General features: G+C 45.8%; 1 protein-coding gene across 9 annotated transcripts in view; it reads left to right on the plus strand.

Moving 5' to 3' along the window:
- Positions 1 to 16,350, plus strand: part of mecom (MDS1 and EVI1 complex locus) — a 216,485-nt gene that overhangs the window by 187,133 nt on the left and 13,002 nt on the right. For 6 of the 9 annotated variants that reach the window (XM_084063884.1, XM_084063887.1, XM_084063888.1 and 3 more), the window contains 3 exons: positions 8,122 to 9,526; positions 9,857 to 9,947; positions 12,755 to 12,781. In XM_084063884.1, coding sequence (XP_083920010.1) covers positions 8,122 to 9,526; positions 9,857 to 9,947; positions 12,755 to 12,781 — 1,523 coding nt within the window. The remainder of the gene's footprint in view (positions 1 to 8,121; positions 9,527 to 9,856; positions 9,948 to 12,754; positions 12,782 to 16,350) is intronic. The other 3 variants (XM_084063886.1, XM_084063890.1, XM_084063891.1) reach the window with 1 other exon arrangement.

Consider the following 16,350-nt stretch of genomic DNA (forward strand, 5'->3'; position numbering starts at 1 on the left):
CTCTCGCTCCCTCTCTCTCAATACGCCCGTCTCTCTCTCTCTCTCTCTCTCTCTCTCTCTCTCTCTCTCTCTCTCTCTCTCTCTCTCTCTCTCTCTCTCTCTCTGCCTCTCTCTCTCTCCCTCTTCCTCCCCTCTCTCTCACCCTCCTCCTCGCGCACCATTCCAGACAAATAGCAACCACATGTACAGCCCTCTCTCTCCACCATGCTCCCTCTGAATTGAAGTCCATTTGCTGTAATCAGCAGAAAATATGCAGGTTTAAAAACAACTAATGGCCGTGTAAAAAATACAGACCCGCCTCAGACCTGACAGCTGCCTGGGAGAGAGCATGTGTGTGTCCGACATGTTTGTTTGTGTGTGTGCCTTTGAATGGCGTGTACGTGTTTTGGACCGTCCTGTGCGGTGCGTAAACGTGACTCCCTTTGTCTCTGCGATTTGACTGCGATTTGACTGCGTTTGTGTGTGTGCGTGTGTGTTTATGTGGTGGTGTGCTGTATCGTAAGGCTGTGTGTGTATGTGAGTGGATGGGTGCAACTCCAGTTTGCGTGTCTGTGTTTGTGTGTGACTGTCTTTCTGTGTGTTTGCATGAATGCAGGTATGTGTGCGTCTATCTTTCTGCGTTTGTGCATGTGTGTGTGTGTGTGTGTGTGTGTGTGTGTGTGTGTGTGTGTGTGTGTGTGTGTGTGTGTGTGTGTGTGTGTGTGTGTGTGTGTGTGTGTGTGTGTGTTTTCCTCAGAGTTATAGAGCTTCTCGTGGTTGTAAATGTGAGGCACTCAGGCCTGCTGGGTCATTAATTCAGACACTCGTCTCGGGGCTGGCCCGCTGCTCTCCTCTCAAGAATGTGTTTATAATATTTAGTTTCAGTTTATGGAGAGCTGACAAAACACACGTGTGTAGTGGATCAGTTCCCTCACACCCTGTGTGTCGTGTGTGTGTGTGTTGTTAGTGTGTAAACGTCATGAGTTTGTGATTTACACTGCTGGGTTCCTTCTCCCTACTAGTTCACTGAGACGGAGAGGATATACCTCGTAACAACACGCACGGAAAAGGACACACACACACACACCGTTAAACAGAAACACACATTCCCGTAAACACGTGAGTGGGAGAAAAAGACAAATTGAGAGTGACACGTGCACACACACACAGACAAAATTATACAAACATCTTTATGGCAGTAATACACATAATCTTAAATATAAAGTACTTTCATCCTAAATGCATTCTTACCAACAAGTATTCACATGTCATTTTTCCTGTATGTATGTATGTATGTATGTATGTATGTATGTATGTATGTATGTATGTATGTATGTATGTATGTATGTGTTTATGTACTGTAAACATATATCAGAATCAGAATCAGGTTTATTGTCACATCACAGGTTTACAAGGTAAAAAATTGGGTGTAATTCGTTTTTGTACATCGTTCCCATCGCAACATTAATTTCCATAAAAGTGCTAAACTTCATCTAAGTCTATACAACATTATCTTACAGAGAATTAAAAACATGTCTGAAACTGATGCTTTTATATACGGTATTTGAACTATTCACTCATTGCACAATCACCAGCCTCAAAATGAGAGACATCCCCTTCCTGAATAAGACAAATCAGGCGCTCCTAATGTTTATTATAAGAAAGTTGCAGGACTACTTGCTTTTACTATGATGGATAATTGTAACTTAGATGATTGCTGTGACAAAAAAATAAATAAGGTAGACATACGTATCTATTTTCAGAGGATGATTAACTGGACTGGATGTGTGTCCAGTGGTGGCATAGTGTTACTGTGTATTTACTCCTGCTCCAGACCAGAGCATTGCTCCTCTCATTTGCTGTCTCCCTCTAAGCTTTCCACTGTAACATCCTCAGTGTCAGTGAACTCCGACAAAGTCCATTTGGTCATTTGTACACTGTTGGTGTTACAAATGGATAAATGAATGCAGAATGTGAGATCGATTGGGGGAAGGATTAGGTGAGCCTTCATAGGTAAACGGAATCGACTTGATTGGAGGTGGCTTGATTGTAGGTATGGTCCTGCTCCTGAACTTATGCTAGGAGCTCCGTATATAGAGGTGCCTAAACCAAGCTGAAGAACGAGTAGACTGAGTAGAGAACCAGTAGAACCATGGAGGGACTGAAAAGGTTTTTGCAGGTGTTGCCATATAGCGCCTCAATCCATCGAATCTATCAATCAATCAGTCAATTAATCAATCAAGCTATCAATCTATCAAAATGTATTGTCACACAGTGACAATATAAAGAGTGGGTGCTTCTTTGTGCCAGCTCTCATTTGCAGTTAAAGGAATAGTTGAAATAGGGAGAAGAGATTAAGATTAGAGAGGACGGAACACATACAAATGCATAAACAGATATTTAAAAAAAAATCACAAATAACTGCTATAGAATCAAACTTAATGTTTTGGTGTGACCCTGATGGGAGATCATATTTACAGTCTATTATTGGCCATAGATAATGCCAGACAATCTAGTTTTATTCCAGCGGGCTCTGTATATCCTTGAAATGGACAGATAACACACGCAAAGACACACACACAAACAGACAGATGGACACAAAGGGACTGGACTGTGGGAAGATGGCTTGGTGCAAGGCGACAGGGACACAACTCTGCGGACAAGGTGAAGGGGCTGTGAGACGGGGGACAGTAGAGGCCATGAGGGGCAGTGGGGGGTGGGGGATCAGTGGAGGACGTGAGACCTGTCCCTGGGAACCGGACCTGCAGGATAGGATTCATTCAAGTCCACTTCCTTCACAAGCTTAAAATAGAGCCATTGTGCAGTGTGTGTCTGTGAGACAGTGTGTGTGTGTGTGTGTGTGTGTGTGTGTGTGTGTGTGTTTGTGTGTGTGTGTGTGTGTGTGTGTGTGTGTGTGTGTGTGTGTGTGTGTGTGTGTGTGTGTGTGTGTGTGTGTGTGTGTGTGTGTGTGTGTGTGTGTGTGTGTGTGTGTGTGTGTGCATGCGCACAGAACCATCTCTCTGTGAATACCTATGAATGTGCTTCTGTTTGTGTATTTGTGTATGTGTATATGTGCATTGTCTCTGTGTGTTATGTGAATGCTCTGTGAATTTGTGCACGCGTGCATGCAGTCGTGTGTGCTTGTGTGTGTGTGTGTGTGTGTGTGTGTGTGTGTGTGTGTGTGTGTGTGTTTGCACGGGAGCATGTGTGTGTGCCTGCTTGCGTACGCGTGCATGTGTGTGTGTGTGTGTGTGTGTGTGTGTGTGTGTGTGTGTGTGTGTGTGTGTGTGTGTGTGTGTGTGTGTGTGTGTGTGTGTGTGTGTGTGTGTGTGTGTGTGTGTGTGTGTGTGTGTGCATGTGTGTGTTTGGGTGTCAGTGTGAATGTTTATGGATTCCCTGGGACTGGCCCTGGGAGGACAATGGAGCTGGAGATGCCTAGGTAGTTTGATGTGCAGGTGATGGGTGGCAAGGACTGACTCACGCTATGAGACAAACAGCCCCCCCCCCCTGACAATGCCAGGATCTGGAGACTCATCTCCCCCACTTACTTCATAGGAAAACTATTCAGAGCATTGATGGGAACACAAGCGTACATCATGCATTTTGTATTTCTGTCTTAAAGCACAATGCTTAGATTAATCTACCATTGAACATGTTCACACGGTGGCCATTATGTTCTTACATGGGTGTCAAAATGCCGGATTGTGTATATATTCATTATTATTTATCAGGTGAATGATCTCACACATCAGTGTGTCTAGCTTACATTTACAAGTAGCTTGTGACTAGATTCACTACTTTCAGAATGATGTAGATTTCAAGTAGTTCAGCTACTTTTTTCACCATGTACAGTTACTGGGTAGCTTGATAGAACCTCTCCCTCCACTATGTAGCTCCGAGATGAGGTCCTACGTGGTTCGGTGCCGTTTGAGCAGGACATTTTCGAATATTTTCCACTTTACATGATTCTTACCCCTTTCTGCGCATCGTATCCAAAAAGTAAAGGTTTTCTGCAATGCACTCAGATGTTTTAACTTTCAGCGCAAAAGAAAATCTATCCAACGGGTTGAAAAAAGCGTTTAAATCGCTTATTTACCCAGACGGTTCCATAATATTCCTACTCTTATTTGTTGTGTTATATACGACCCGGGAAGTATCATCCCTTTTGGCAGTGGTGCTACCACCCCTGGTCGGATAATGAATAACATTTGGTTTCATCAGGTGGAAGATGCAATTCAACATTTAACCAGGGGAATCAGTAATGTTGCCTCTGCGGGCGCAACTTCCGGAATCTCTTAAAAACATGGAACCAGCTGAGTAAATAAGCAATTTAAACGCTTTTTTCAACCCGTTGGTTAGATTTTCTTTTGTAAAACCTTTACTTTTTGCATACGATGTGCAGAAAGGGGTAAGAATCATGTAAAGTGGAAAATGTCCTGCTCAAACAGCACCGACAAACGTGGAACCTCATCTCGGATATGATTTGATTTTATTAGACGTTATACAGGAAAAACACATGTTACATCATGTTCATCGTAGAAACGTAGGAAAAGGATATAGAAAGGATATAGACACAGAAAAGTCTTGCGACTTATTTTCATTGTGGTCCTTGGTCTGGACAAACAACACTGCAACAAAATACATACAGGTAGACAGTACAGTAATAAATAAAACAATCAATAGCTACACTACCTACAGTATAAATACATATAATCGCATTGCTAACATAGGTGACCCTACTATTCGGCAACATTTTCTAATAGCCATGCTTTGACCCTTGTCTTAAAAAGGAGATGGCTGCTGGTGCTCTTTATAGTCAGGGGTAGCGAGTTCCAGTTAACTGCTCCTCCAAATCTAAATGAGCGTTTTCCCATTTCAGTGGTGAACGTGGGCATGGTCAGGTCTGCTATGCTGGCTCTGGTTAGGTGGGAATGGGCTTCGCTACGCTTCTGACAAAGATTACATAGGTACACAGGGGCGCTGTTTATGTAGATGTTATGCACCAGGTTCAGCTGTAGTTGAACTGACCTGGCTGCCAGAGGGAGCCAACCCAACGCCTAGAAATTATGTTTTCCAACATGGTCCCTTGCAGACAGCCCCAAGACAAGCCTGACCAACCTATTTTGAGAAACCTGCAACTTCACTTTTAGGGCTTTGGTTAGGCCACCGTACCATGAGCCAATGGCATAGTCGAAACAACATAAAACCAGTGAGTTTGCTAATAAGCGAAGACTGGCCGAGTCCAGAAACTGCGCTTTCCTGGCTAAGAATTTGGTTCTACCATTTACCTTACTAATGGTCTTAAGAGCCATGTTTTCACCACCCAGGCTGCGATCAAGCAGAAAACCAAGGTAGCTGACTGAGGGTTTAGCCGGAAAGGACTGGCCCCCAAGAGTGATACTGGGTGAGGCCAGTTTGTGCAACCTGGGCTGAGAACCAAATAAAATATATTCAGTTTTGGCCATATGAAGGGATAATTTACTGTCTGAAAGCCAGGTCTTAATACTATTGAATTCCTTGACAAGGGTGCCATTCAACTTATCCACATCCTCATCTGAGGCCAGGATGGCTGAATCATCCACGTACAAGAACAAATTAACAGAACAGGCAGCTTGGAGGTCGTTTATGAAAATGAAAAACAACAGGGGGCCCAAAACACTCCCTTGCGGGATGCCGCAGGTCACAGGCAGAGCCTTTGAGAGATGGCCTTGAAAGTATGTGATTTGGTCCCTGTCTGAAAGATACAACATAAACCAATTTAAGCTAGAAGAGCTCAGGCCTAAGGCTGAAAGTTTGTTGAAAAGTAAGCCGTGGTGTACTTTGTCAGAGACTTTCTGGAGATCAATTAGGATCATTCCACTTAGCTTACCAGCTTCCATTTCAGATCTAATGAAATCAGTAAGGTAGAGAAGACATGAGTCAGTTGAGTGGGACTTCCTAAAACCGGACTGGAAAGTATACAGTAGTTTGGAGTCACTAAGGTACCCATAAAGTTGTTCATGAATTACTTTCTCCAGTACTTTGGAAGTGACACTGAGTATGGAGACCTGTAGTTTCCGGGGTCAGACCTATTGCCCTTCTTAAAAAGAGGGATTGTCTTGGCATGTTTCATGTCCAAGGGGACAGTTCCTTGCTCTAGGGACAGATTAACTATGTGTGTGACACATGGTGCAATCAGGTCCGCTGCATCCTTTAGGAGCCTTGCAGAGATGTTATCAAGCCCAGTGGCCTTGTTGGTGTTAAGGCTCTTTAACATTTTATTTATGTTTTCAACTGTCACTGGCTTGAAATAAAAGCTGTTAGGAGTGACACCGAGACGGTCGTAGAAAGCTTGAAGTTCTTTTTGCCCATAGGTAACAGGGCCTACAGGAACTATTCAGCGGAGGGAGAGGTTCCCTCCGCCCATAGGTAACAGGGCCTACAGGAGCTATACAGCGGAGGGAGAGGTTCCGATTGGAGCTAGGTAGCTTGACAAAAGCACATCAACAGGGAAGAGCACAACATTAGTTTTGAGTGCAGTTCGTCCATTACATGTCATCTCCCTCAATTTGTAGCTTCCTATTTTTGCGTTTTGAGTGGACTCCAATCACCCAATAGCGTCCCGGGCTGAATGTCATGATGCTCTCTCTAACTCTCAACTAATGGTTCATGAAACGCATCATGAGAGCTTGTGCTTCTCTCTCTCTCTCTCTCTCTCTCTCTCTCTCTCTCTCTCTCTCTCTCTCTCTCTCTCTCTCTCTCTCTCTCTCTCTCTTTGTGACAAAAGCACATCAACAGGGAAGAGCACAACATTAGTTTTGAGTGCAGTTCGTCCATTACATGCCATCTCCCTCAATTTGAAGCTAATCTTAATATAATGATCATAGTGAGGACCAATTATATGAAGAATTCTCCATGTACATCCATTAGCTTTTACACAGTCACTCAAGAGTGTCTCGGGCTGAATGTCATGATGTTGTGACTCTCAACAGATTGCTCATGAAACACATCATAAGAGCCTGTGCCCTTATCAGCCATGTACTCAAATCTAAACAAAAAGCAAAAACCACGGTGAAACACTTTCACCATGCCAGCTTGGCTCCACTACTCTTCTCAAAAAGACCCTTCCTTGCCTGAGTCTGGTGCACAGGACACATTTAAATACCTACTTCCTATTTTCTCATATCCAAAACAAAGCCTGTGCAGTATAAGGTCTGGCACAGACATTATCCTCTCAAACATCAAAATGTGTAAATGCAGTATGAAGCAGCGAATCACCAAAATGGACATAATATGTCCATTATCGTCCTATAGGACTTATAGCACACTATAGACCATATTCACACAGCGGCCATGTTTCTATGAAGTCCATGAAAGTAGCCACCCCGGGTGGCGGCACTTTCAATGTTAAATTCCAATATGGCCGCCATGTGAATATGGTCTATGGCCCCTTAATTATTAACCATTAACGTTAACATTTGGTTCACGATTGTGACAAATGTTCAAAATGGTCACCCTGTACAACCAACCCTCCAAGATTATTTAAAAAAATTGGAACATGGAATGTGTTCCAGGGCCACAAGAAAACTCCCCACAGGCCGAATTTGGCCCGCGGGCCACCAGTTGTGTTTCACGGTACTAAAGAAACAATCGACGGTAGTTAACCATCCATTGTGCTCAGCTCGTCAACCCCCCGGTCTGTTCAGGCCAGGGCATCAACAAGACCACGCCATTGTGGTGTTTGACAATGTGCTTACTGTAATATTATCATGCAAGGCCGCTTCAAACGTGTTTTTCACAAGAGTGTCCAAAAGAATAAATCAACACTGAGGATTTTACTGTATATTTGAGACAAATTGACTGTCATGTGAATATGATTAATGTATAATGTAGTGGTTGGTGTGTACAGTATGTATGCCTGTGTTTGTGTGTGTGTGTGTGTGTTTGTGTGTGTGTGTGTGTGTGTGTGTGTGTGTGTGTGTGTGTGTGTGTGTGTGTGTGTGTGTGTGTGTGTGTGTGTGTGTGTGTGTGTGTGTGTGTGTGTGTGTGTGTGTGTGTGTGTGTGTGTGTGTGTGTGTATGTGCGTGTGTATGCGTGCTTGTGTGTGTGCATGCTGAGTTGTGCTCTGATGTGTTGCGTGTCTGTCTTCCTGTCTCCCTGCAGGCGAGGTATGCCACAAGTCCTACACCCAGTTCTCCAACTTGTGCCGTCATAAGCGCATGCACGCTGACTGCCGCACGCAGATCAAGTGCAAGGACTGCGGGCAGATGTTCAGCACCACCTCCTCCCTGAACAAGCACCGGCGCTTTTGTGAAGGGAAGAACCATTTCACGGCCGGGGGGCTGTTTGCCCACGGCATGCCTCTGCCTGGGGCCCCGGGCATGGACAAAGCAGCTCTGGGGGCCATGGGCCACAGCAGCGCCGGCCTAGCCGACTACTTTGGGGCCAACCGCCATCACGGCGGGCTGACCTTCCCCGCAGCCCCAGCGTTTCCCTTCAGCTTCCCCGGCCTGTTCCCCTCTGGACTGTACCACCGGCCACCCCTCATCCCGGCCACCACCTCCCCGATCCGGAGGCCGGGACCCGGCCCAATCGGCATGCCCGGCACCGAGCTGAGCAAGAGTCCCCTGATGCCTCCCAGCCCTGGGGCCCTGGAGGCCCGGGAACTCCTCAAGTCACTGCGCAAGGAGAACGGCTCACCCGGCAGCCAGCTGCTGGGGGCAGAGCTTCCGAACCTGGGCTCCTCGTCCGCCACGAAGCAGCAGAACAAGCTGAGCGACCAGTCAGAGAGCAGCGACCTAGACGATGTCAGCACGCCCAGTGGGAGTGACCTGGAGAGCACGTCAGGCTCCGAGTTGGAGAGCGACATGGACAGTGAGAGAGAGCGAGGGGCCGCCAGGGAAAATGGCAAAGGCCCCAAGAGGAAGACTACAGAAGGAGGCTCCCAGAGCCCCAACCTCACCGACAGCAGCACTCCGAAGGACTTCCCTCGCCCCACCCTCTTCCCACCCTCACTGGACGAGCACACAGCCGTGTCAGGGGCTGTCAATGACTCTATCAAGGCCATCGCCTCTATCGCTGAGAAGTACTTTGGCTCCACGGGGCTGGCCGGCCTGCAGGACAAGAAGGTCACGTCTTTGCCCTACCCCTCCATGTTTCCGCTGCCTTTCTTCCCAGCCTTCTCCCCTCCCGTCTATCCTTTCCCAGACAGGGACCTCAGACCTCCGACCCTGAAGGGAGAGGCACGGTCGCCACCGGACGACGCCAAGAAGACCCAGGCCCGAACGTCGTCCGAGTCCCCCTTTGACCTCACGACCAAGCGCAAGGAGGAGAAGCCCGTCCCCTTCGCCGCGCCCGTAAAGCCGGAGGCCTCCTCCCATTCCACCAATCAGGACCAGCCACTAGACCTGAGCATGAGCGCTAGGGGGCGTGGCCATGCCACGAGAGGGGACGAGACAAAGAATAGCCTGGGGTATGGGGAGGAGAAGGCATTGGCGGAGGTCCCCAAAGCCGACGCCTCCCTACAGCATGCCAGGCCAACACCTTTCTTCATGGACCCCATCTACAGGTACTGTGCCCTCCATTACTTATGTTTATGTTTCACAGTGCGTTAAGCAACGCGTTGTGAGCTTGTAGATCTGCTATTTTTGAAGATGTTTGCGTGGTTTTAATCATTTAAATACATCTTAATAGCAACAGCCAAGAGTCATGCTGGAAGTATTTGGTAGTTTGCCTGTAAATACCATAAAACGATAATATAATGAAGCAGTAATCATTAATGTAGAACATAGTGTCCTATCCCATAATCACAACACAACTAGTCACTCCCTGGTACCGAATTTCTGGTAAAGTCATATTTGGTGTTGCATGTTTAAAACTGATAAAATTCTAATATTAGCAGGGTTGAGAAGAGGAAGATGAATGATCCGTTCGAGGCGCTGAAAGACAAATACATGCGACCAGCTCCGGGCTTTCTCTTCCATCCTCAGGTAGGTTCTGTGAGTCCACATGGGACCACTTTCATGATCTAGATGAGGGATATCCTCCCCATTATTAATGCTAGATTTTAGGTAATGTACCCAGTAAAATCTGGATGTTCATTTAACCATGTTGACCTATTTTGGGCATTATAGGCGAAAGATCTAAAAAATAGTCTTGCCCGGGTCCACCCCACTGAGTAATGGTGAGGAGTAATAATAACTTAGTTGTGATGGGAATTGGGGGTCATAGCTGGTCCTGGAGGTCTCAGGTACGATTCCAGCTCTCAGCAATGTGTCAAAGTGTCCCTGAGCAAGACACTTAACTGCTCCCCCCTTCACACTCCTCTGTGAGCGGCACTCTCAGCCGGGTGATGCTGAAAACCGAAGTTCCCCTGCGGGATATGATAGGTATAAAAGAACAAAAATAATTATTGTTCTTTTCAGCACCGAATCATTCAGCACAGTTCAATACAAAGTTTTATTCAAATGATTGGTCCAGCAGTTGGTTCAGTGTTTGGCTGGAGCTCTGCCTGCGCTGCGTCCAGCTGAACGTCCCCTCAGGCTATGGGATCTAAACATTAGGCACTTGTGTCGCACGCTCAAAATGAAGTATATAAGTGAAGTATATATCAGGTGATTAAGTGGTTAACTGTATTAATTTAACTGTTTAACTCTGTTCAAGAGCAGAAATAAATGAACACTCCGGATTCTACTGTGTACCTTCCATACCCTTACCCATCATCCTGCTTGTTATATTTTAGCAATTTATTGTTTTATTATTTTTACGTTTCATGGTAACCTGAATTTCAGGTCATAATGAAAACCATATGACCTGGTTGGCATGTGACCTGGCTGGAAATTCTCAGACATATATCAGTTATCATGTTTTGGTTTGTTCGTGTGTCATTCCTTCCACACTGGGTTGCAGTAACCGGTGCTGTCCGAGATTTACACAGATTTGTCATTGCACTGTGTAAATTGACTGGGATCTCACTGATTATTTTTTAAATATCATATCACTGTGGCAGAGTCGTGTCGGGGCGTTGTTAAGCACATAGGGCTGAGTCACATTTCTCCAGGGCTCTGATTCAGACTTGTCCAGGGTGACTGATCCAAATTGACGGGGATCAGGAATCAGGCTCCAGCCCTTATCCAAGCTTCAGCCTGTAAAGGCTGTTCTAAGCTATCTGAACCAGATGTAGGGGAACCAAAGGGCATACATCGACACGTCTTCACATAACGTGTCTTTGATTACAATATAAAAAATGATATGCTCCTAAAGTACTAAATTCTGCCCCCGGGCTCCACTGCGTCAGTATTTCTGTTATATGATTTACTTTATACGTGTGTGTGTGTGTGTGTGTGTGTGTGTGTGTGTGTGTGTGTGTGTGTGTGTGTGTGTGTGTGTGTGTGTGTGTGTGTGTGCGTGCGTGCGTGCGTGCGTGCGTGCGTGCGTGCGTGCGTGCGTGCGTGCGTGCGTGCGTGCGTGCGTGCGTGCGTAATATACTGTGGTATGTGTCTATGACTGCACACACACTCACACACACACACATGTCCATGTGTATTTGAGTGGGTGCATGTGCACTGCAGGTCTAGTGTGTGTGTGTGTGTGTGTGTGTGTGTGTGTGTGTGTGTGTGTGTGTGTGTGTGTGTGTGTGTGTGCATGCACACGCGCATGTTCTCGTGCACGATCTATGACGCATTGTGCTGACGTAGCGTACATTCATTCAGTCCCCCCTCCCTGTGGCGTGGGGTGAAAACAGGCCGCTGGTGAAAGTGAAAACACTACACTGGCCGTCAGGCCTGCAGGGGTTTCTTTCTTTCTTTCGTTTTTTTTTTACGCAGGCCGTTGCAGGTCTGCTTTTTACAGGCTGTTTCATTTGTCTGATTTATGTCCCGTGTCCAGACGGGCCAGTCTGCTCAGTCCTTCAGCAGCCACATGGCCGTTCCACATGCCTTAATGAGGTGTCCTATCAGTGGAAACACTAACAGAGTGCTTAGGCCATCTTTATGACTTTATGATGTCTGGACACACAAATCATTCCCAGAAACACCGAACCAGACTGGGCCTAAGCCGGGCCAGGCTAAAGGGGCCCTTCTGTGTACTTTTAGTAGAGGAGGGCTTATTTTCACTCACCTGGCTTGCTCAGTCATATAAGTGAAAAAAAAGTATATATATATATATATATATATATATATATATATATATATATATATATATATATATATATATATATATATATATATATATATATATATATATATATATATAAATATAAATATATATATAAATATAGTGTCCATGCGGACACTATATATATACATATATATACACACTTTTTATATATATATATATATATATATATATATATATATATATATATATATATATATATATATATATATATATATATATATATATATATATAACTTTTTTATATTTATATATATATATATATATTTTTTTTTAAATCTTAAATATCTTTCTGCCTGGAAATTGAAAATTAAAATTGCTGAGCTTAACACAGTGAAATGGTAGTGACCTGAGCTTACCGAACACCAGGGCTTGTCCAGAACAAGATTTGTGGTGTGGAGTGATTCTGTTAGATATGAGACGGCTCATTACTCATCCACCTTTAATAACGTCCAAGCCCACCGCTGTCCCAGTCATAGCCATGTGCATCCAATCAAAAGCTGTTGATTCATGCACCACTTCCTGATTCTGACTGAGTGTCCAATCAAAACCTGTTGATTCATGCACCACTTCCTGGTTCTGACTGCCTCTCTCTTTCTCCTTCTCATTCTGTCCCTTTCAGTTTCGTATGCCAGATCAGAGAACCTGGGTAAGTTTCTCTTTCACCTACTGTGCTGATGTGTGTCTGTGCTGCTACAACGAACAGAGCCCACCCCAACACACACGCACGCACGCACGCACGCACACACACACACACACACACACACACACACACACACACACACACACACACACACACACACACACACACACACACACACACACACACACACACACACAAATGTGAATAGTGTGTTTATGTCCTCATAAACGATAGCTATAAAGGAGAGTCGTAATGCAATTCATTATTGTGACAGTAACAATACAGTTATTGTGACAGTAACAATACATATGTGGCTGGTTATCAGCGGGTGTATAAGTGGTTGTCTCCACACAAGATGATAGTAGATAACAAACAAATTGATACACACTTCATGGTTATACAAAAACAAGCCTCCTCCATATTGAGCAGATTTTGAACATATACAAATACACCCACACACTCCATTATGCTTTTGCATGATTTCTGTTAGTATATTCTCAGGTGAGTGTAACCCAGTGTCCGCATGGACAAATCACGCACTGACCAGGCATTTGCAAGTCACCGCTACACTGCTAAAGCTGCTCATGCGTTGTTCATAGTGAAAAGACGTAAAAGATGTACACAACTCGTCCCGTTTGAGTTTCACCAGCATTTGCGTCACGTGCCATTTTGTACCGAGTCACCCTGAAAGAAATGTATTTGTTTACATCCCTCTGACAATTTAGATGTACCCCCCTCCTTTCCTCTCTCCACATGAAAGGGTTGGATGGGGGATTTCCAGCCGAGCCTTACCCTGTCCATCTAGCGTCTCTGTGTATATGTTTGCTGATTTTGAGCGTGAGGCAGGCCTGTCAGAAATGGGCATGGGAGCTGGGATGGGGTGTCTGTGTGTGTGTGTGTGTGGGGGGGGGGGGGGGGCTTAAGGGGGACTGCTCTGCATCAGCGCAAAGGGTAACAGTCTCCTTGGGACGCCGAGAGGGAGGAGAAAAGGGTGAGGAACATGGGGAAGTAGGGATGGGGGTGGGGGGGTCGGGTGCAGTCCACTCCCCAGACATCTGGTTCCCGATAAAGATCAACAATTGAGAATGCATCTCGCTAATTAAGCGCTCTCAGCATCACTGACATCTGAAGATAGCCAATCAACAGCTGGTCCCAGAGAGACGATGCAGCAACAAGCAAGTTCACAGATGCACACAGCGCCTGGGGGACAGGACACGGGTGGGTGGGTTAGGGTGGGCTGGACCGGACTGGACTGGACTGGGGATACATCTGAGGGAGGGGGGAGGGGTGCAGGGTCTTTGTGAAATTGCTTTTGAGCGAAATGTGGAGGTGTTTATCTTTTTGCCCTCTGAGTTGGATGTTTCAAACGGAGCGTTGTCAAACACGAGCCTAATGAACCTGACTGCATCCATAAAAAGTAATGACTCAAAGGCCACAGTCTGTTGCAGAAATATTTTATAGATAAATGACTCCCTGTCTGAAAATGGAATCATTGATCTCCAGTGGATCACTTTAGACATGCAATTAATTACCTTCAGTTTTTTGTTACTTTGTCTATTGGTTGTTTTTGGCTGGAGAACTGAAGTTACACCATTTGGCGATCGGTCAAGTGTTTCTCATTTGGCCGTTGCTCTTTCAAAATGATTCAGTGAAAACAGTTATGCCCACAGGGGTATTCAGTTATGTCCTCGCCATCCTCAGAAGGCGTGTACAGTGCGTGGGGGTCTTCAATTGCGTCTTCAGAAGGGGTTTAAAGTGATTCCACTCAGCTCATTCCAAACTTATTGGATGCTAAGACTGGAATATTTAGCTGCGCCTGGATAATATAATATGCTGGATAACTTCATCACTCGCCATGGCCGAGTGTCGCCACTTCTTCTGCATCGTTTCAAATTACAAACCCTCTAGGGGTTCTAGTCCAGTTGTTGTTGTTTTTTTATATGAAGTTTCAAAATATTGTCTCATCATGTCATATTCACCTTACAAATCATGGTACAAGTAGGCTATCCATTGGTTGAAGAAAAGAGGCAAAATATAACAAAGATAAAGGTAGGCATATGATAGACATTTATAAGGAACTGGCCTAACTTTGTTTTGAAAAATCTACAACCCTGCTGACAAAATCTACAGCCCAGTAAAGTAGAAACATTCCAATGGGTGAGAGAGCGGGGTACCCAGCAGATGGAGCTGGGGTTGCATGGGCTCTAGCTTCAACAGCTATAACACCAAAGTGTCTTATCAGACAGACTCGATACTGATGACAGCTTTAGGGCCCCTAATATTCCCAGGAGTTATGGCTTCTCGTTGAGCAAGGGAGACAAACTGAGCTTTAGCCCCGTGCCCATAAAGAGCACAATGAAATACATATTGCACATTCAAAAGAAATATGAAAGCATTTCACCTCCTTCACCCCCCCCCCCCCCCCCCCCCAACCACTTGCCTATCTCTCTATCTCTCCCTGGCTTTCCCCCCCCTCTCTCTCTCTCTCTCTCTCTCTCTCTCTCTCTCTCTCTCTCTCTCTCTCTCTCTCTCTCTCTCTCTCTCTCTCTTGCCTTTGATTCACGGCATGCAGCATTGGCATATTCATAATCAAACGGACCTGACATTCCACATCCTCCCTCAGTGGGAACGTCGATGGCTGCGGCAGGAACTTTACACTCGGCCGTCACTCCTAATCAGACGCTCCCGGCACTACACTCCTTCATCATCTATCAGCGTGTCCCTCTCTCTCTCTCTCTCTCTCTCTCTCTCTCTCTCTCTCTCTCTCTGTCTCTGGGCTTTCTTTCTTTATTTCCGTCTTTCTTTTTTTTCCCTCCCTCCACTCCTCCTGTCCTCATCGGCCCGTATTTCTCTTTTCTTCTCTCATTTCTCTTCCTCTCCTCCTCTCTCCAATCCTCTTACTCTTTTCATCATTCTCACTTTCCCTCCCATTCTCATTCCTCTCTCTCTCTCTCTCTCTCTCTCTCTCTCTCTCTCTCTCTCTCTCTCTCTCTCTCTCCCCGTCTCCGCCTTGGCGTGAAGCCTGCTGAGAGTGACAGGGGGTGAAAGAGGGAGATGGGATGTCATTGCAGGGAGCAGGGCTCCGGTGGACGACCCGAATCACCATTGATTTGTTGCCTTATTGAAATAAGAATAAGGAACAGGCTGAAAATTCAATACACGCAAAATAATGCAAATTCGCAATGCTCCCTTTGAAAAAAAAAAAGAGCGGAAAAAAACCCTCGCCGTGTGTGACACAGGCTGACAGGGCCCTGCGGCCTGCTGGGACACCGAACCACCCCCACCCTCAACCCCCTCACCCCCTCCTCCTTCTCCTCCTCCTGCTTTTTCCTTCCTTTCCCTCTCTGCTTCTCCCCTCCCCTCCCCCCTGCACCCCCCACCCCACCCCCCGCCCTCTCAGCACAGCGATATCATTATTACCCGTGTCTGGCCCTTGATCAGTAACGTCAACATCTTTCATATTGACGAATGTGCTGTCTGCCCGCATTGTGCACGGAATGGTTTACAGCACAGCAGTGGACATGAATCACTCCTGTGCCCCGTGCACACACATGCACACACACACATACACACAC

The sequence above is a fragment of the Gymnoscopelus microlampas genome, assembly GCF_963454915.1.
Source record: "Gymnoscopelus microlampas genome assembly, chromosome: 8".
Taxonomy (NCBI): domain Eukaryota; kingdom Metazoa; phylum Chordata; class Actinopteri; order Myctophiformes; family Myctophidae; genus Gymnoscopelus; species Gymnoscopelus microlampas.